The sequence below is a fragment of the Cavia porcellus genome, unplaced genomic scaffold (genome assembly GCF_034190915.1).
Source record: "Cavia porcellus strain 051 isolate PalLab524CR breed Dunkin Hartley unplaced genomic scaffold, mCavPor4.1 scaffold_20, whole genome shotgun sequence".
Classification (NCBI taxonomy): Eukaryota; Metazoa; Chordata; class Mammalia; order Rodentia; family Caviidae; genus Cavia; species Cavia porcellus.
The window spans coordinates 50,613,545-50,633,530 of NW_026947503.1; the positions used below are offsets into that span (position 1 = coordinate 50,613,545).

The window sequence follows — 19,986 nt, forward strand, 5'->3', positions numbered from 1 at the left end:
ATAAAAGGTGAAATCACAGACAACCCATGATCATAGAATAAAGTCTCTCTTCTGTCTCTGTCTCTGTCTCTCTCTGTCTCTCTGTCTCTCTGTCTCTCTCTCTGTGTCCAATAGGCATTAAGTCATCTCAAGGGATAAACAGATTCATTATGAACTCTCCAAAGGTGATAATTCTGTAAGAATATTTAATAGCCATTTTTTCCCTTCCTATGGTACTAGGTATTGAATCTAGGACACTCCCATCTAGCTGTAATTCCAGATCTATCTTTTTAAACATTATTTTGAGGTAGGGTCTGCTAAATCATTATGTAATCCTTCTGCCTCAGCCTCTCAGAGTGTGCCACAGTGCCCAGGTTAGTAACCCCCCCCCCTTTTTTTTCCACACAGAACGAATTGTTCTTCACTTCTTCCAGGATGAAATCCAACCCTCCAGGCAGGATTCATCATGATCCTGTCTTTCGAGCTTCATTCCCAGCCACAGGCATTCTAAAGGAACAACTCCTTTCTGCCTCCTAGACCCTAGAAGCTGTCTCCCCTGAGCTCCTCCTGTCCTGTTGATGCTGCTGTCACCTGGAACATTCTCCTGCACTTTCCCTGTTAAACTCTGCTCTTATCTCAAGCATCTTTTTTGCAGCCCGATTTCCACCTTAATTCTTCAACCTTTCATGCTAGCAGTGAATCCACAGCGGTGCAGGGAGGGAGACTGAAATTGGCATCTTCTTCAGAACACCAATTCCACTGGCGTTTCCAAAGACTGGCCACGCTTGGAGGAGACTGTGAGACATTTTTCCTGGGGCCATGAACAAGGCCAAAGGTTTCCGGGCACCAGACAAAGGAAAACAAAGCCTAGACAACTGTGGAGCTTTCTACACAGACTCTGAGGCCTCAGAGGAGACTAGGGAATTGAACTTCTGTGTGAGTCCTGAGATCTGAGGCTCAGGAATTCCAGGGAAGCTCCAGCTTTCTGCTTAGACAAGCAATGTGACCTAAAGGGTCACATTCGTTCAGGCGCTGCTTTGAAGGATTTTGAGGAGTAATAACACATTTCAGAGAGTTTCTTCCTGAATCCAGCCTTTGGAAACTTGGAAAAATAAAATCCAGTTTAGAGAGAAGTAGGGGAATATGCCCTGTTATGAATGTCTGCAGTGGACTATGATAATAGCTTTTCTTCTCTCTCAGGGCAGGAAAACAATTCTATCTTTTTATGTGTGGTGAGGAGGGACGGAGGTAGGTGAGCATTTCCTTTCCTCCAACCCTTGAGTAATATTTGATAGACTTTGGAACCTGATAAATGTTGAAAGACATTGAATTTGTTTGCCTGGTTTGTAGAGTAGATGATTTTGTGCAGTAGATTTTCCTTTAACCACAAACTGAAAAGTTTCATCTTACTACAATTACCACATAAATAATTGATCAAAACGTAAGAACAAACTCTTAGGAGGCTCATATAAAATCAGAAAAGTTGGCAATTTAAACTCTTAGTACAATCATTCCCCTTTTTGGATAGAAAAACGGTCAAATTAGCATTTGTTTTGCTCTTTTTTAATTTCTGGCACAGCAAACGCCAGTTAATTTATGCTGTCCGGACTAATTTTCCTTCCGTGGTTTAATCACATTGCTCTGAAAACATGCGTTTTGTTTCAACCTGAAGACACTGCCTAGAATTGGTTCAGGCGCTGCAGGGAGGATCCGCTGATTCGATCCCAAGGGTGTTCCTGGCACCCAGAAGGCCCGAGCTGGGGCAGACGGCTCCGGGTTTGCAGTGGGAACGCGCTGCACAGCGTCAGCGGCCGGGGCGCCCCGGGCGGGCATCCGGCGGGACGGGCGAGGGGCGTGGGCGCGGCGCAGGGCGCGCCCGGGACCGCTCTGCAGAGCGCAGCGCGAGCTTCCCGGCGGCCGCGGGGAGCGCAGGGGCAGGCTCGGGCAGCTCCCGGGCTCCTCCAGCGGTGGTAAAACTTAGGAAATAACTAGGAGGGGCTGCTCGGCGTCTCCGGAGTCCAATCCGGTTTCAAGAAAGAACACGCTCCTGGGCAGACGAGCCCGACAGAGGCCAAAGCGACTTCGGGGCGAGCAGCGGCGAGAGGAGAAGCGCACAGAAGACCGGAGCCCAGAGGAGACGTGCACCTCTGAGCCCGCGCCCCGCGCCCCGCGCCCCGCGCCCCGATGGCCGACGCCGCGCCCCCCAGCCCGCAGCTCGGAGCCCGCTGCGCGCGGCTGCTGCTGAGCCTCCTGGTGAGCCCGCCGGCCTGGGAGCGGGCACGGCGCGGGGTGGATGCAGCGGCAGCGGTGGGGGGCCCGGCGGGCCGAAAAGTGACCCTCGCGCTTGGGCTCGATCCTGCGGGCGGGTCCGGGGCCCAAGGGCGTCGGGGGAAGGAGGGAGGGGGCGCAGAGCGAGCCAGACCTTCAAGGACCTCGCGAGCCCCGTCGTTTAGTTTGGGGACCCTGCACGCAGTTGTTTGGATTAAGCGTCGAGCTCGGCTTTGCTGCGCTTTGGCCGGAGCTGCCCTTCCATGGCCCCGGGGCTGGGCTTGCGATGGGTACTGGGTGGTCTTTGGGTGGCGAATAAAGAAGAATGTTCAGTTACTTAGGCTCAGTCATCAGCATCCTGGAGGATGAAAACACGGACTTGAGTCGGGGCTCAAGCGAGCCTCCCTTGACCTTGGATGGGGCCGTGAGTGGGTGGCGAGGTCGGAGCTGTGGCCCTGGGGGCCCGCGTGGAGACGCCTCTGAGAAACGGGTTTCCTGGCTGTAGTTCCTTAAGGGATCCAGGATCCTAGTGGAACCAATACTCTGCGCCCAGTGGGCTGTGGCGTGGGCCCAGGAACCAGAGGGTGATCCGGGGAACAGAGCTGAGTGGGCCGCACAGGTCAGGATGCTTTTGGATCCCATTTCCTCCGACTCTGGAGAATACTGTGAGAGCACAGAGCCTGTGCCGGAAATCCTGAGGCTGAGCAAGGGGTGGGCCTGGAGTGGACATCAGGTACAGTGACCTGAGAAGCCAGGGGATTTGAACCAGAAAATTGGAAATTCTGACAGCACAGTACCGCGAAGCTTAGGACCCAATCCGGTGTTAGCCTGGGGACCTAGTAGGAAGGACCCCTACTTGATCTCCAGAAATGGCCCTGGGGTCCATTTAGGCCACTTTGTCTAATCCGGCTCTTGGGATTCCCTTGAACCCAAGGAGGGCCAGGCTTCATGCTGCCTTTAAATCAGCACTTAGGAATATTTAGGTAGCAAGTATGGTCTAAAATATATTTATGGACAAGAATTTGTCCCAGAGAAATATCTGAGTTGATGAAATGACTCTGGAGAAGTGGAAACTGTGCCCCAAGTATGTTCTATGGTTTGGTGGAAAACATTTCCACCCTTCTATGTAGAAATAAGGATTTGGAGTTTGATGTATCCTGCAGAAAAGACGAGGGGATGGGAAAAAAGACATTTCTGGTGTCGTGTTCCCCAGATTTCTAGCATTTGCTGGAGGGGAGGGCAGGCTGCAGATCCTGAGGAGCCCTGCCTGAGAGTCGGGGTGCGGTGCAGTTGGTCAAGGTGAGATCTGCTTAGATCTGGAAGGGGAACACTGCTGCTCAGTCTGCTACATTCCCCTGGGAGAATTCTTTTCAAGAATTTCATAGCATTTAGATGAAATACTATCAGTGGAGAGTAGACTGCTGGGGAATGCACCAAGAATGGTAATTTCTTTCATCTGTAACCCCCAGTTTACATACCCTTTGAATTTCAGGCTGGGTGGGTAAGTAAAGATCTCTTTTGATTCTCTCAGGTCTGTCTGCGTGACTCACACAGATGTCAACTCTTCAGTGTATGAATGACGTGGAGTGGTAGAAACACTTCATTTTGTAGAGCACATTGGATCTTTTCCAGAGTAACTGCTCCTTCTAAGGAGAGAGCTTTTCTAAGCAGGTCTTTAATGCTAACTTGTGACTCTCCCTGAGCTGGGGGTGGGTGGGAATCGCCCCACTTTGCACTTTTCCTACTTCTTTCCATTGTCTTTGACTCAGCTAGACCCCGAACTGCTGCCACATACATTTTCTGCTAAACACACAAAGAAAAGAAACCTGGAAAGAAACCCATCAGACCACTTGACGATTGTTGAAAGGTTTTAAGTATGTTTCAGGTTTTTTTCCCTTTAATGTGAAAATTACTAGGAGGTAGTGAAAGTAATTTGCATTGATCAGTTTCCTTTTGCATGTTACAAATGAGAGTCTGTGAAATATGCAATTAGCCCTGTTCTCGTACCCACATTGGGGACTGTGTGTAGCTGCTGGAACACAGTCATCGGGTGCTAAGAAAGCGTTCCTTCCAAAGCAACTAAAGCAGAAGCATTTGCCAGCTTCCCCTCTTGCATTCTGTACTTTTGCCCCTTGGAGCGTATAAACTCTTACCTCTAACGAAGTTGACAAGTGTGTACATGTCATCTTTTCATCTTTTATAACCTTAATTAATGAGAAGGTGACTGCTCCCCCCACTTGTTTTCCCTTTTTTGGTTCTTGGTAACATTTGACAGTAATTTTTTTTGAGCACAAGAGACTGTAGCTATTTATATTAACTTTTGTGTTCATGAAACTTAGATTAAAACAAAGAAAATAAGGAACTGAGAAATGGTTTGCTGTAAATCCAAAACCACAAGAAAATAAGTTTTGGTACCTAATTAGATTCAGGCATTGTAACTTTTTAAAAAGAAGGTTGTTGATGTTCACACTGAGATATAGCTAGATTCAGAAAGAACTGAGTAAGCAAGCGTTCTTCTTCTTCTCTTCTTCTTCATCTTTCCTCCTCTTCCTCCTCTTTTTCTTCTTCTTCCTGTTCTTCTTCTTCTTTCTCTCTTCTTCTTCTTCTTCTTCTTCTTCTTCTTCTTCTTCTTCTTCTTCTTCTTCTTCTTCTTCTTCCTCTTTTTCTTCTTCTTCCTCTTCTTCTTCTTCATGCTGGGGATTGAATCCAAGTCCTAGAGCATGGTAGGCCCTTTTAAAAATTTTATTTTGAGTCATGTTCTCAATATGTTACTCAGGCTGGTCTCAAACTTGTGATCCTCTTGCCTCAGCCTCCTGAGTAGCTGGAATTATAACTGGGTACCACACTAACCAGGGTCCATTTATAACTCAAATTGAAAATCAAGTTTCTTGTATGTTGCATTTTTTATGTGGCAGGCTTCTATAAAGAACCTATTTATTATGTATTTATTTGTCTTTTTGGGACAGGATCTCACTGTGCAGTTCAGACTGGTGTTGAACTCTGTAGCCCATACTGGCCTTGAACCAGCAAGGATCTTCTTGCCTCAGCCTCCTGAGTGCTGGAATTACAGGGGTGCAGCATCATGCCTGGCAAGAAGTGATTTTTAAGATGTCTTCAAAGATATTAGTTTGTTTTGTGAATACAATTGTGCCTTTGCATTTTATTTTCAATAATTTATACAACCTACACAAAATATAGTATCTAATTTCTAATTTTCAGAAGAACACTTTAGTTTCGAGAAGCATCAGATAACTCAAATTATGCTAATCATTTCACTACATGTTCTTTCCCATGATATACTGTGGAGCAACACAGTAAATAAATTATATCTATTCATTATGAGTATTTGACAGATATTATCTTAAGCAAAGTAAGCAAGTTACATGCAAATAGCATGGCTATGGATTTAAAAGATAAAATTTGGCAAAATATAATTGTTTTCTTTGGGTAAACAGATACATGGGATAAATATAAGCAGAAGCAGGGGAACAAAATGCATAAGACAAAAATCAGCCATTAGTGGTTATCTAGGATTTGGGAGTTTAGAGAAGGAAGAAAATAGAAATGGAAAGCAGGGCTTCAATGTGTAGGACTTCAACAGGAATGTTCTGGGTTTTCTCACCTGAGAGTGAGCCTGTTTTATTACAATACATTAAAACACGTGCTATAGGTAATGTATCGCATTTACAGTGGTCTTTTGAAGGACATTTTAAAAAAGAAACAAGCAGTAGAGGGAATCAAGTAAACCAAAACCTGTTATATAGATAAGACAGGGTTAGAATAAAAATAAGGCACCATGGTGACGGGGAAGACACATACAGGATGATTTAATAGGTTATTACAGTTAATTTGAAATATTAAAAATCTAAATAGATTTATAGCCATTAAAGAGATTGAATTAAAAGTCAAATATCTCCATGTACCTTTTCCTTCACATCCATCCTTCACAACTATCTATAGTAAATGAATTATTCCATAATTACATAAAACAGGTGATCTCTGTCTTGTATGGATTGTTTCAGAGAACTGGAAGAGTGGAACTTTCCTCAACTTTGCGAAGATCGCATAAATTTTAAGAGAATATATTAATTTCATCTGTGAGAATCATGTATATGAAATACTAAGGAGACAGGAGCACATCAAATCAATAGTATATTTAAAAAACCATCCTGTCAGCTGGACACGGTGGCCACTCTTATAATCCCAACACTTTGGGAGGCTGAGGCAGGAGGATCACAAGTTCAAACCTAATCTGGGCAATTAAATGACTGTCTCAAAATAAAAAAAAAAATAAAAAGTTCTGGAATTGAGCACGTGGCAAAGCCCTAGTTGCAGTTCCCAGTATTATAAAATAAACAAGCAGTCATATCCACATAAAGTTTGTCCCAGAGAAGTTCAGATGGTTTCATGTTAGAAAATCTATTGCTATATTTTAACAGAGTAGTATACTAAGAGACCAAGACTGGTCATTTCAAAGTAAGTAGAAACATTTTATTTAGTATTTGAAGAGTTATTGGCAAACTAGGAATATAAGAAATGAGCTTCCTTCATCTATAAGGAACTGACTGAATGAATGTCATAAAGTAAAATAGTCAGAACATGCTCTTTAAAGTGTCATTATGGCCACTAGAAGTGTTTATATTCAGTATTGTATTGGAGATTCAAACAAACCCAGAAGATCAAAAATATAATAGCAATAATGAAAGGGGTGTAAGACTTAAAGGAAAGAAATGTAATTTTCATTTTACCATCTAAAGGATTGGCGCCATGACAGATACAGTACTCTCTAGATACGCATACTGCAATCCATAGAATTTCTCAGATTTCCAGACTGTAAGACCAGCCTTCAGAAATTATTTCTATAGGCTGTCAACAGTTAGAAAATACAGGTTGAGAAGAATCTCAGTCAAAGGAAAACTAAATTTAAAAAGGACAGAATTAGTGGAGAGATAACTAAAGGATATGAATAGCAAATTTAGAGAAGATGAGTGGAAAATAGCACACCATGTTCAATCTCACTAGATATTAAAATAAAATCATTAGATTGACAAAATTTTTATTTTTGTTTTTATTTTTAAATTCTTTGTGTGTTTTCTCGAGACAGGGTCTTTCTCTGTACTCCTGGAAGGCCTTGAACTCACTATGTAGCCCAGGCAGACCTTGAACTAATGGCAGTCCTGTTGCTTCAGCCTCCCAAGCGCGGGGATTATAGGCATGTGCCACCACGCCCACCTAGACTGACAACATTTGTTTTCTTTATTTTTTTCTTTTTGGTACTGGGAATCAGACTCTCAACCTCACGCTTACCAGGCAGGCACTTACACTGCTGAGCTAAATTCCCAGCCCGACTGACAAAATTTTAAAACTCATAAAATATAATTGTAAGCAAGTATATAAGATGTGGAAAGATTTAATACTCTAAAGGCAGTAGGGTAAATTAATATTAGTATTTTGGAAAGCCAGTTAGCAATGTTAACGAAACTGAAACATACTCATAGTACATTGATTTCTTCGGAATATATATTTTAACATCTTGCACCTGCAAGCCTGCTCAGTGCGGTGTCAGTTATAAGGAAACAAAGGAATATGAATATAACTGTGACCATCACTATAGGTGAATGACCAAAATAAACATTAGTATAAGAATTTTTTTTTGTCTTTTTCGTTTTTATCGGTACCAGGGATCGAACTCACGACTGCACACTTGCAAGGAAGGCGCTTATGCCGCTGAGCTAAAAATCCCCAGCCCCTAGTATAAGAATTTTTATTATGTGTGTGTATGTGTGGTGAATATTTAAATTTAAAAGTATTCAGTGAAAGACTCATTGTCATTAATCTCTGTCAGCATGCTCTTCCTCACTCTGAATACATTCCATCATTCTGGCCATTTTCTGAAGTCATTTTGGAAGTCCTGTACTGTGAGTGTCTTTGCAAGTTGTCATCAAAAACATGGTGATTGCTGCTGCTGAATACCGTTCAGTAGAAAGGGAGGCTTGTAAAGCATTATGGTCCTCATCTACCTCATACATCGGTTCTGGCATGGTGCAACTTCTGGCACTTCCCAAAGTAAAAATGACCTGTAACCGGAAACGTTTTGAATGGATCCAGGACCTTGAAGCAGCCACAACAGTGCAAATAGAGACAGTTGTGGAGAGGACTTCTGGAGCTGCTTCAGAGCTGGCAGAAGTGAGGGGATAAATGTGTTTGAAGTGAAGCAGAATATTTTGAGGGGGAATAATGCTAACGTAATACATTAAAAAAGTAAACATTGACCCTAGTTTTTGATTATGTCTCTCTCTTACACACATGCACACACATGTGAAAAAATATAATACTGTCATGAGTTAATCTTTTAATTTTTGTGTAAAAGTGTTTACATGCAATTATATTAGAACTCAATTACTTCTTTGTTTTATTTTCTGAAATTATTTTTGTAAATTTCTAAATTTGAAAGAGCTTTTCACTACCAATTTGTAGAGGCAAATATGGAAAGAATCATTTTTCTATCAGTGAATATTCTTTTGTTCTCTAAACAGCTTTACGTAAATAGGTATAATTTGTATTCCATAAGATTTCCCTATGTAAAGTGACAAAGTTCAATAAATTTTAGCAAATTCACAAATGCATAGTTATCACTACAGCCTGATGTAGACCGTTTCCATGGCTTTAAGAAGCTTAATACCTATTTACAATCATTTCATATTTTATTACGAGCTCTAGGCAACCACTAACTTACCGTACCTCTGTGTAGTTGCCTTTTGGGTACCTCTCATATAAATGTAGCCATATAATAAATACAGGCGTTTATTTTTTGTTTTTTCACTGGGCATGTTTTCTAGGCTTATGGTTTAGAGTTGAATAATCCATTTTGCGGATATGTTACGTTTTGTCAATCCATTCACCAGGTGATAGACACCTAGGTTGTGTACATTTCTTGGTTATTGTGCGTAGTGCTGCTCTTTATAGTTGGGTATACTTTTCGGTGTGGAGATAGATTTTCATTTTGTTTAGATAGTGTGGAAATATTGGATCTTATCTTGAGTGTATGTTTAATGCCTAGAGAAACTGAACTGTTTGCCAAGTGGCTGTCACTTTGCATTTCCATCAGCAGTACATGAAGGTTCCAGTTTTTCCACATTCTGCTCAGCCACTTATTTTCTGTCTCGTTAGCCCTCCGAGCAGTTTCTCACTGTGGTTTAGCTTCGCATTTCTCAAGGTCTTAATGTTGTTTGATATCTTTCCATCTGCTTACTGGCCATTTGCCTATCGTCTCTGGATAATGTCTACTTTTGCCTAATTTTGTTACTGAGTTTAGGATATCTTAATATGTTATAGTTATGGGTCACTGTTTTATGGTTTGCAAATAGTTTCTCCTGTGAGTTTTCAATTTCTTTATAGTTTGTAGAGGAAAAAAATTAAATGTTAATTAAGTCTTATTTATCAAATTTTATCACTTTGTATTTTTTGGTGTTAATTGAAGAAATCATTGACTAGCCTGGTATCATGAAGATGTACTAATACATTTTCTTTTAAATTTAATTCTAATGTTTATATGGATGATCCAATTTTGAGTTAATTTTTGTTTAGGTTTTGTCTAGGAATTTATAACTTTTCTATGTCAGATTATTTACTTGTCCTGTTACCAGTTGAATGGGTTTCTTTCTCTTGAATGTTTTGGAAGCTAACTAAGCTTCCTGACATCTATGATTTTAATTTCATTCCAATTATATAATATAGTTATCCTTATACTAATATTACTCTGTGTTGTAGTTTTGTAGTATGCTTTAAAATTGGGAAAGACACATTCTGTGACTCTGTTTTTTCTCAAATTACTTGAACCCTTTGCGTTTCCAGAAGGATTAACTGTTGGTTCTTCAGAAATGGCAGTGGAAATTTGATAAGAATTGTACTGAATCTGCAGACGAGTTTAAGGAATATATCTTCTGATCCACGAAGATAGGCTGTCTCTCCATTTATTTCATTCATTTTAAGTTTCATTCACCAGTATTTTATAGTTTTTAGTGTATAATCTTGTACTTCTTTGACTAACTTTATTCCAAAATATTTTGTTCTTGACACTACTGCAAATGGAATTGTTTACTTGGAATTGTTTAGATTTTCTATCCAGGTTATTTATTGCTAATGTACAGGGATGCACTCTTCTATTTTTCTGTGTTCGTCTTATTTCCTGTAGCTTTCCTAGGGTGATTTGTTTGGGTAGTTCTTTTAGTGGGTTCCATAAGATTTTTTTACATAAAAGATGATGTTGTGTGTGAATAGAGACAGTTTTACTTCTTCCTTGTAAATGGGGATTAGAATTTGTCAATTACTTGTCTATGTCCATTGAGGCAATCATGTGACTTTTGTTCATTATCTATTGTATCAATATGATCTTTTTTTTCAATTCTAGGTCTTCAGTTTGGCTGGTGAAGCCTGTGAAAATGTGATCTTAAATGTACCTTCTAAACTAGAGGCAGACAAACTAATTGGCAGAGGTGAGAAATTTCATAGTAGTCCTTTTATATTTAGTGTAGCATAAATGTAACCATGTGTGCCTTCTAGAGTTGGCTTGAATCTACTTACAAGTAGAAACAATGCTGGATTATTTCAAATGTGTGTGTTTTGCTTTTTATAATTCTGTTGAATTTTGCAGTTGATTCTAGTGCAAATGTTCTAACACAGTTTTTTGCAGTCACCTGTGTTTCAACAATTTAAAAATTATACAAACAATTGCATATAACATGAAGCATTCCTATTATTCTACTGTCTAGTCATTATAGATAAGGAACTAAGAGAATCTGAGCAGTATTTTTCTCAGTGCTATAGCCGTACTGAGGACCATAACAAGGTGAGCTAGTCCATTCAACAACTGAATTCAATCAGCACACTGAGCACTGAAAAGCTGGAAACAGACTTTCCTAGCAGCTGAAAAGCTCTGCCCAAGTGGGCTTTCCATGCAGGTTCAGAGAATGTTGGAGGAAAGTGTCTATAATATTTTATCCCAAAGAGTCATGGTTTATCCTAAGGATAATCAAATTTATCTTTTCAACAAAGTGCTCCATTCTGATCAGAGTGCCTTGGCTACTTTTATTAAACAGACACTTTAATTCCGGTGGAGATGGGTAAACTGAAGGTATGTATAAAGATCAGAAATGCTTCTCCAGAAATTATTATTTGAAAAATAGTAATTTTTCTGGGTTTAGGCCAGAAATTGTTATTTGCAAAATCTAATATGCAGATAAAGGAAATTTATCCCTAAAAATGTTCACTTTTTGACTAAACATCTCCACATGAGACACATTTGGATTAAAACGATAATACTATCTGTGTGGATATGAAACCTTTGAGAGATGATTACCTGAGTTATCAGTGTATTTTCTGACAAAATGCAAAGGTAAAGGATATGGTAGAAAATATTTTGTTACTTTAATTTCTCTTGAATAGAGTTTAATAACGAGCAGTTTGGGTATTGCAAGATCATTGGTAAGGGTGGGATTCTATTAAAGAGCACACAGGGAAACCTGGAACATCTTTCCTGCTGAATCTCTCTCCAGAGGCCTCACCTCTCTGATTCCTGTGAGTTCCTGCTTCTGATTTCCATCCAGTTTTCTGATCTTTCCTCTTGGCTCCTCATCCTCTCTGCCTTCCTGACAAGCCTGTGTCCTCCCAGGGCCTCAGCCAGTTTTTCCCTGGCCTTCCCAACTTTCTCAATCTGCCTCTGGATATCTGTGGAAGCAACTGTTGGCTGTGGAAAGATGGTGAGAAATGAAAACTTCCTGGAATAATCTCTTTCCAATACAGAGACAGGTCAGAAGGGGACTCTGGGCAAGTGTATAGATCCCAGCAATAGCTCGACCTGGGGATCCAGCCTGCTTTCCTAAAGCCGTTATTTTAAAAAATATTTGTAAACTTTAGAGTACTTAAAAGTTTTCCTTCCCTGCCTTGGGGCTGGATTCTCTAGTGCCCCCAGCTTGCCCTGGGTTGCTGGGGCTTCTGCCCTCTTTGCCAGGGCAGAAGGAATGCTAGCCACTGCTCCCGGGGAGATGCAGCTGGTCAGCCTGCATTCTGGCCTTGCTGCATGGACTCATAGTTTCCTCTGTATGTTCTGAGCTCTCAGCCTTCTTCTGAGCTTCCCTACAAAAGGCGGCTTGGCTATGAGTTTGTTGGCGGCTCCTGTGTGGTCACAGTGTTTGCATTTTTGGTTGCTCTTATGAGAGTCAGACACGCTTTGCCTTGCTAGAAAATGCCGTGTTTTGATACTTAAAAAAATATTTTTCACTAGAGGGCAAATTTCTCAAAGAAGGAAGGCTCATGTAGAGTTTCACTGGAGGTCCTGAAAGCCCAGTAATGCAGAGGGAGAAAGTGTACAGAAAAGTACCAGTGGGAAGAATTCACAGATCAGTTTTTCATACTTCACTGCTTGCCTAATTCATTCCCTTCATTGTTTTTTGGGTCCCTGTGTATAACTTCTGGCTGAAGACAAACCCAGAGAGTATTGTTAAGGAAAACTCCGTGTGTTTATTCAGCTGTGGGGAGTGTGTATTTGACTGTCAGGATTGTGATGCCTACACCAATCTACTGGGAAGATCCCATTCATAAGCCTACTAGAAGCATATTAAGTTGTAAAACACCTCTTTCATAGAAATATGCAATCAATAATTATCATTTAACTGAAAAGAAATCTCTTAAAATATTGTGAAAGAACTTAATAAGATATTTGGTAAACGTCAAGTTATTAGTTCATATTATTTTACATTACCATTTTGAAGAAGTTTGTTTAAATCATTGGGGCTTTTTTTTCCCCTTTCTGTACATGTTTCTGCCTAACAACTGGGAAATTTTCACTTGCAGTGAATTGGAAAGAGTGCTTCAGGTCTGCAAACCTCATCCGGTCGCGTGACCCTGACTTCAGAGTTCTACACGACGGGTCCGTGTACACAGCCAGGGCTGTGGAGCTGCCTAGTGAGAAAAGAGCGTTCACCATATGGCTTTCAGATACACAAACAGAGACGCAGAAAGAGCTAACTGTGGTCCTGGAACACCGGAAGAAGGTATTCAGAATATATTGAGTATTTTTAGGCATTTTTTTCATTAAATACTCTTCTTAAAAATTGCAAAGAAGACCAAAGGATTCTAGCCAATGAGCATTTTCCTTCTTTTCCCTTCCTTCCTCTTCCCTCCCCTCCCCTCCCTTTCTTTCCCCTCCTCTCTTCCTCTTCTCTTCTCTCTCTCTTTCTTCCTTCCCTCTCTTTTGAAACTCTAATGTAACACTTGTTTTGGTTTTACTTTTATAAGTGCAAATGATACTTCCTTATAAAGGTTTCTTCCATCTCTGAATTTTAGGGAATGATTTTTGTGTGCCAGAGCCATGTGGTAGCTGTTCCTCAATGTTCTGGATTTTTCCATTAGGGTAAACTGTTGATCATGTGGAATGCCATTGTGAAAGCAGTCACATGGTTTAGATTGGATTATGCCTAACCTGCACTAACTGTACGGACGATAAACTTAATTTAAAATGACTGCTTAGCATTTTTATTAAGTATTTAATAGTTGTCACCAAATCAAATTTCTTCCTTGTTACATTGTGAAACAAAATGGCCATCACTAAAAATGTCTGACAGAACGTATTATAGAGACAGAAATGTTCTGTAACCTGCAGTGTTACAGAACATTTGGTGGTCCAGTGCTAATGGGTCCTGAATACTTGGCTTGTAGCTGGTACAACTGAAAGGTAGAACTCTCTGTTTCATTTAATTAGAGTTGACATAAAAAATCATATGGTTAGTGGTGGCCGGTGGCTGCCATATTGCACAGCGCAGGTAACCAAGGCCATGAAGGACGTACATTTTTTTTCCTTGGTTCACCTGAGAGTGGGAGGCTTTAACATAAAGAAGAGGTAGATGCCTTGTAGAGACTGTTTCAGAGAGAATGTATTCTCTATCTCTATCAGAAGAGAGCAAGAAGAGCTAAGAGCAGAGTGGTGATTTTCCTAACCTAAAAATATGATCAGCGTTGGAGGGTATATAGAAGAAAATCCCCTAGTTTATGAGATGTTTAAAATCCTTTCTTACCTCTCCAATCTCAGAAGACTTCATCACCAGTTTTTGTTTCAGCATAGGAGTTCTTGAGACCAAGCTGCTGGGGAGATGTTCGGTGTGTAAGTGCCCACTGTTTCAGAGCTAAGTACACCGTGATGCTTTTATTTGTTTTTTTCTTTCTCTCAATCTAGATATTGAAGAAAAGACACACTAACGAAACTGTTCTCAGGAGATCCAAGAGGAGATGGGCACCTATTCCTTGTTCAATGCAAGAGAATTCCTTGGGCCCCTTCCCTCTGTTTCTTCAGCAAGTAGGTTTACATTCTTTCTCATTGGCGGGCAGTAGAAGACTAAAGTGAGACAAGGAAACTTACTAAGATACTGATATGAGACTAGACTTTCCGCCACTGAATGATTATTATTTATTACTCTTTCATTTTGCACACAGTTGTTGAGCACTGCTGTATTCTGTGGTAGACACTGCAATAAGTACTAAAGATGGAAATAAACTTAGTGCCAACCCTTGCTCTCACATTAGCTTAGTGAAGAAAATGGGAATGGGCAGATGGTGACAGTATTTAGGGAGGAGTGTTATGAGAGAGCCAGCCTTGTGTTTGCTTTTTTCCTCTTAAATTTTTATTGTGGTGGATACTGTATAATAATGATGATGAAATCCTTGTGGTGCTTGTTTAGTATTCTGTGCAGGGCTATTAGGTCCTTGTTATTTCTTTATAAATATTGACCTTAAACACTAAAGAGATACATTAAGAAATGATTTCTGATTATCAAATTTGTACTGATCACACATAAGTTTCGCTATTACAGTTGCTAAATCAGTTACTGCCTCTCAGGATTCATATGCACATTTGACGTACTTGACTTTTCCCTCTTCCTTGAATACCTTCCTTGCTTGGTTTCTAGGAAACTATGCACTAGAACTTTGTTCTTTTCTTTCTTTCTTTTTTTTTTCTCTTTCCTTCTCAGTCTCTAAACTTTGGAGAGGTCTAGAGCTCAGTCCTTGAATCTTGTTTCTTGCTCATTTATATGTATTGTTCACCAATCTTATTGTATCTGATTGGTCTAAGCACATTTTCCCACTGGATATTTGAGACATCGCAATTCCAGCCTAAACTTAAATGGTGTTTCCACATGAAAGTTTAACAGACATTGCAAACAAATGAAATGCTGTGTTTTTCTTCTAAAAAAATAACCTTCCATTTCAGCAGCTCTTCATTGCTTCCAGCTATTTGCATATTTGAATGTTTCCTAAGGTTTTGTTAGTGCAGAGAATAGTTCTCTTTGTGTAGCTAATAGATATGGATTTATTATATGTAGCATATCAAATAGTTTACAGAATTGTTGAGTGGGCTGAAGAAACAGATTTTAGTTTGAACTTTTTAGGAACAAATTGCAAGCTAGCTGCACCACAGAACTCACAATCAAGGTATGTAGTGTGTGCTCCACAGTAAACCTTGATGCCACCCAGAGTGCCACTGCTATAGACAGGAAAGCACCACAGTAAGAGGCTGCACCTCCTCATGCAACTTTATATCAGCCTCTCAGTTGTTCCAACCCATGTCAGCAAAAACACTAACCCAGTCTCTGTATCTCATCACCTACAAAGTTGGTGAATAATGCTTGAAACTTTTGCTGCTACCCAAACCCAACCCAACTCAACCCAACCCAACCCAACCCAGCCCAACCCAGCCCAACCCAGCTCAACCCAGCCCAACCCAGCCCAACCCAGCCCAACCCTATCTTACCCAATGGGACCCAACCCAAGAGAAAAGAAAAGGAATAAATGCTAGCAAAACAGTTGCCAGAAAAACTGACATTTGCCTCATTTATGAATTCCAAATCTTGTGCAAACACATTTGACTGTCTGTATGTGTATCCTGAACTCTGGTTTCAAGAGATCCTGGATATATAATAGGAAATTGGAAAAAAGACCTTTTAGAGATGGGAAGGAATCTAGGGATGGTGTGAAAGGGGAAGTAGGCGGGAGTGAAGTAAAAAGGATTGAGATGTGACACGTATAGGTACCAGCTCCCCACGATGTATATATTCACTATGTGTTGCAAACATATACTAATAAAAAAAAAAATCCGGGAAGAAGATTCTGGAACATTTTGCACTTTGGGTTTGATTTTGTTTGAATCATTCTAGCGTCTAGGCTGAAGGCCATAGTAGGACATGACATAGTGTAGAGCCCTACTTGCCATGTGCATTTATTCTCACAATTACTCTTCTGTGAAAGTGCGGTCCTGTAATGAGTTTTAATATGCAAAAACACTAGGGGTCCAGCTTTTTATTTATTAGCTGGCCACTGCCATTGTGACTTACCGCAGTGCTCAGAGAGGAGAATGTATTTTTGCTTTCTAGAGCACAGCCTGGATTTTGTTCAGCTATTTATCTTAATTTATACTATTTATTTTATCATGTTTGTGTACTCTCCACCTTCTGGATTTTTAATGAAATCATGCCTAATTGCAAGAGACACTGAAAAATGCTTTTTGGGGGCATCTTTGCAAACAGCTACACATTCTAATACCAAAGAAGATGCACAGAATAGATCTGAACTTATGCTGGTAACATCCAACAGCATTGTCTTTGACTTGTATTTTTCACTGCACATCCAACCATTAACATAGCTTTTTGGCTGAATCTTTAAATTATATTCAGAGCCAGCATCACTCACTTCTTGCCTGCTATTAGGTGAGACTAATGAGTTTCCATTTCTCCTCTCAATGTTTACAGTCACTTTCTAAATAGTCTCCCTGCTCTGTACCCTACGCCAAGGGAAATTTTTATTAAGAGTAAATGGAAAAATTGTCTTTTTAAAATATAAAAGTATTGCTTTCTAAAAATATAAATAAGTAATACCACTGAAATATATGCAAAATACAGTATCTTTTAAAAATCAGCCTACAAAATGAAAATAAAATTGTAAACCATACATCTGGTAAGGAGTTAATATTCAAAATAACAAAGAACTTGCCTAACTCAGTAGCAATAAATAATCAGATGAATGAATGGGAAAGGGAATTTAATAGTAGACATTTTCCCAAAGAAAACATGCAGATGGCCAACAGGCACGTGAAAAGATGTATAACATCATTACTCATCACAAGCGAAAACCACAACGTGATATATCACTTCATACATGTTAGGAAGGCTACTGTCAAAACAAAACAAAAGACAGCGAACAAGACATAAATGCTGGCAAAGCTGCAAAGCAAAGGGAGCCCTTGTGTACTGTTGGTGGGAGTAACCACTATCGGAAACAGTATAGCATTCTTAAAATAAAATTAAAGATAGAACTACCATATGACCCAGCAGTTCCACTTCTAGATATAGATACATTCTTCAATTAATGTCCAAGTTACAGTCCTGTAACTAGGTTATTAATTGAACTGGTCACTAAATGAGGAATTTTATGTACATTATAATATTCAGAAGAAGGAAATGGTCAAAGGAAATTTCCAGCTTGATGACTCTGATTTTATTTGGATGACTCTTACATGTAGTGCTGTAATGTGTAATAGGACACAAAACAAAAATATGGTATAATCGGCAAAATGTACTGTACCATGCTGTAGAAGCCACCATAAGGCCACGCTACTACTGTTCAAATTCCTGTATTATAAGTCCTAAGTGGGCCCTATGTTCCAATAGCACACCTTGGTCTTAGATCGGAACAGTCCTTAAATCGTTAGGTACTTAAACGAGGAATGTCTGCATATTCAAAGGAAATTAAATTAGTCACAAAGACATATGTACACCTACTTTATTGCGATACTGTTCATAATAGTTAAGATATGGAAACTACTGAGGTGTCCACTGATAAATGCTTAAAATCAGTCTCCTCTCCTCTTATTCTTGTTTTCTTCTCAGTCACACACACATATACTCATACATATATATACACTACTAAAACAGAATTCTTGAATTCTTGTCATTTTCAACAACATGGATAAATCTGGAGACCTTTACCATAAGTGAAATAAATACTGTGTAATATCACTTATATGTGGAATCTAAAAGAAGTTACCCATAGAAACAATAAAATGATTATTACCAGTCCTTAAGAGATGGAGGAAGGAGGAGATGTTAACCAAATGATACAAACTTGCAGTTATAAAGTGAACAACTTCTTGAAACCCAGTGTATGATGACTGTTGTGTTAACTTCATTATGATAACCATTACATGGTGAATACATATACACAGATCATGTATATGTGTTTGTATATGTGTGTATATATATACACACATACAGATCATACAATATTTGTTTGTGTGTACTCAACTAAATACTTTTAAATGGAAACATCACACGATGTTACCCTTGTCTAAGTTCTCTAGTGGTTTTGTATCTCTGTTATTTTCCAGGAAAACATGTCCCTGGAATCACATATCTGACATGGCCCATATGGTCTCATTACTCCTCCATCACTTCCTTTCTTTTTGGCTCTTTCTGCTCTAATAGTGGTCCGCTGTGGCTCCTGGAAGATTCCAAGCGCTACTCTCACCTGATTCCCTTCTTTTTCCTGCTTCTCTAGAAAGTTTCCTTACACTTCTTGTTTCTTCTTTCCCAGGAAGAGCCTTCCCTGACCTTTTTCATAGCCTGTCCTTTTTTGTTAGTCCTAGAATTACACTCTAATTTGTCTGTTTGCCTAACAATGGGTTTTGCTGTTTTAGTCTGTTGAAATCTTCCTTTTTAAAATAAAAAACACTGATCTAAAAAAATGCAGCATTTTTATTTAATTGAATTTTAATATTGTTACATGTATGTTTTTCTTTCTAGGTTCAGTCTGATGCAGCCCAGAACTATACCGTCTTCTACTCAATAAGTGGACGTGGTGTTGACCAAGAACCTTTAAATTTGTTTTTCATAGACAGAGACACTGGAAATCTGTTTTGTACCCGGCCAGTGGATCGTGAGGAATATGATGTTTTTGATGTAAGAGTTTCGTTGATAAAAATGACTTTATATTACTAAACTTTCCTACAATCATTTCATCTGTTTTCTGACTTCTTGCACTCTGTTCTTAGAGGATATCTTAAAATCAGAAGAAACTGCTCTTGTGATAATTTTGAATGCTTGCTCAGTTCCATAACTCAACGTGTGTTAGGTGAACCTAAAACTAAGTAAAGAGATTTCAGGTCAAATGTAAACTCCAGAACATTTTTAAGAAACTGGTTTTGCTTATGAGATACTTTCTCTGTGTCTACTCATTACTGTTCCAGGGTATGTTCATACTTCATTGCCAGTATCCTCTTTCTCTACAGCTCTGCTTATTTTTAGTCTTCAACATGTACAATTTTCTTATAAGGAAGTAAAAGTGGGTCACTAAGCCCCAAAAGAGGCTAGTAAGCCAGCATTCTGCTATACTTGAGTTTATAGTCAATAGGGAATAACTCTGATAATTTTCAGTATAATAAAGTAAATTCTGTGGTACCATGTACTTTCTTTGTGGTTTGGGGGAATGATTCTCTATTGGAGAAAGATTCTGTTTCTAGAACAGGGAAGAGATTCAGGATAAGTAAATGGTACTGATGTTCCCTGTGTTGTGTTCTACTTTTGGTTAGCGAATGCTCAGCTTTGTTTAATAGAAATACATTCCATTTGACCTTATACTGCCTTTGATTAATCAGCACTGGGGAAATAGCAATGCATCTTGTCTTCCTTTTGCTGTGAT

The 19,986-nt window shown here is 39.6% G+C and overlaps 1 protein-coding gene across 3 annotated transcripts in view; it reads left to right on the forward strand.

Annotated features, from left to right (window-relative positions):
• The first annotated feature begins 1,711 nt into the window (after window positions 1-1,711).
• The window catches only part of Dsc3 (desmocollin 3), a 49,905-nt gene continuing 31,630 nt past the window's right edge, over window positions 1,712-19,986 (forward strand). Inside the window, exons 1-5 of one of the 3 annotated variants that reach the window (XM_063231809.1) lie at window positions 1,712-2,232; window positions 10,658-10,742; window positions 13,099-13,298; window positions 14,477-14,596; window positions 19,092-19,247. In XM_063231809.1, coding sequence (XP_063087879.1) covers window positions 2,164-2,232; window positions 10,658-10,742; window positions 13,099-13,298; window positions 14,477-14,596; window positions 19,092-19,247 — 630 coding nt within the window. In that variant the 5' untranslated portion in view covers window positions 1,712-2,163. Of the gene's footprint in view, window positions 2,233-10,657; window positions 10,743-11,801; window positions 12,006-13,098; window positions 13,299-14,476; window positions 14,597-19,091; window positions 19,248-19,986 lie in introns of those variants that run through there. The other 2 variants (XM_003474018.4, XM_063231810.1) reach the window with 2 other exon arrangements.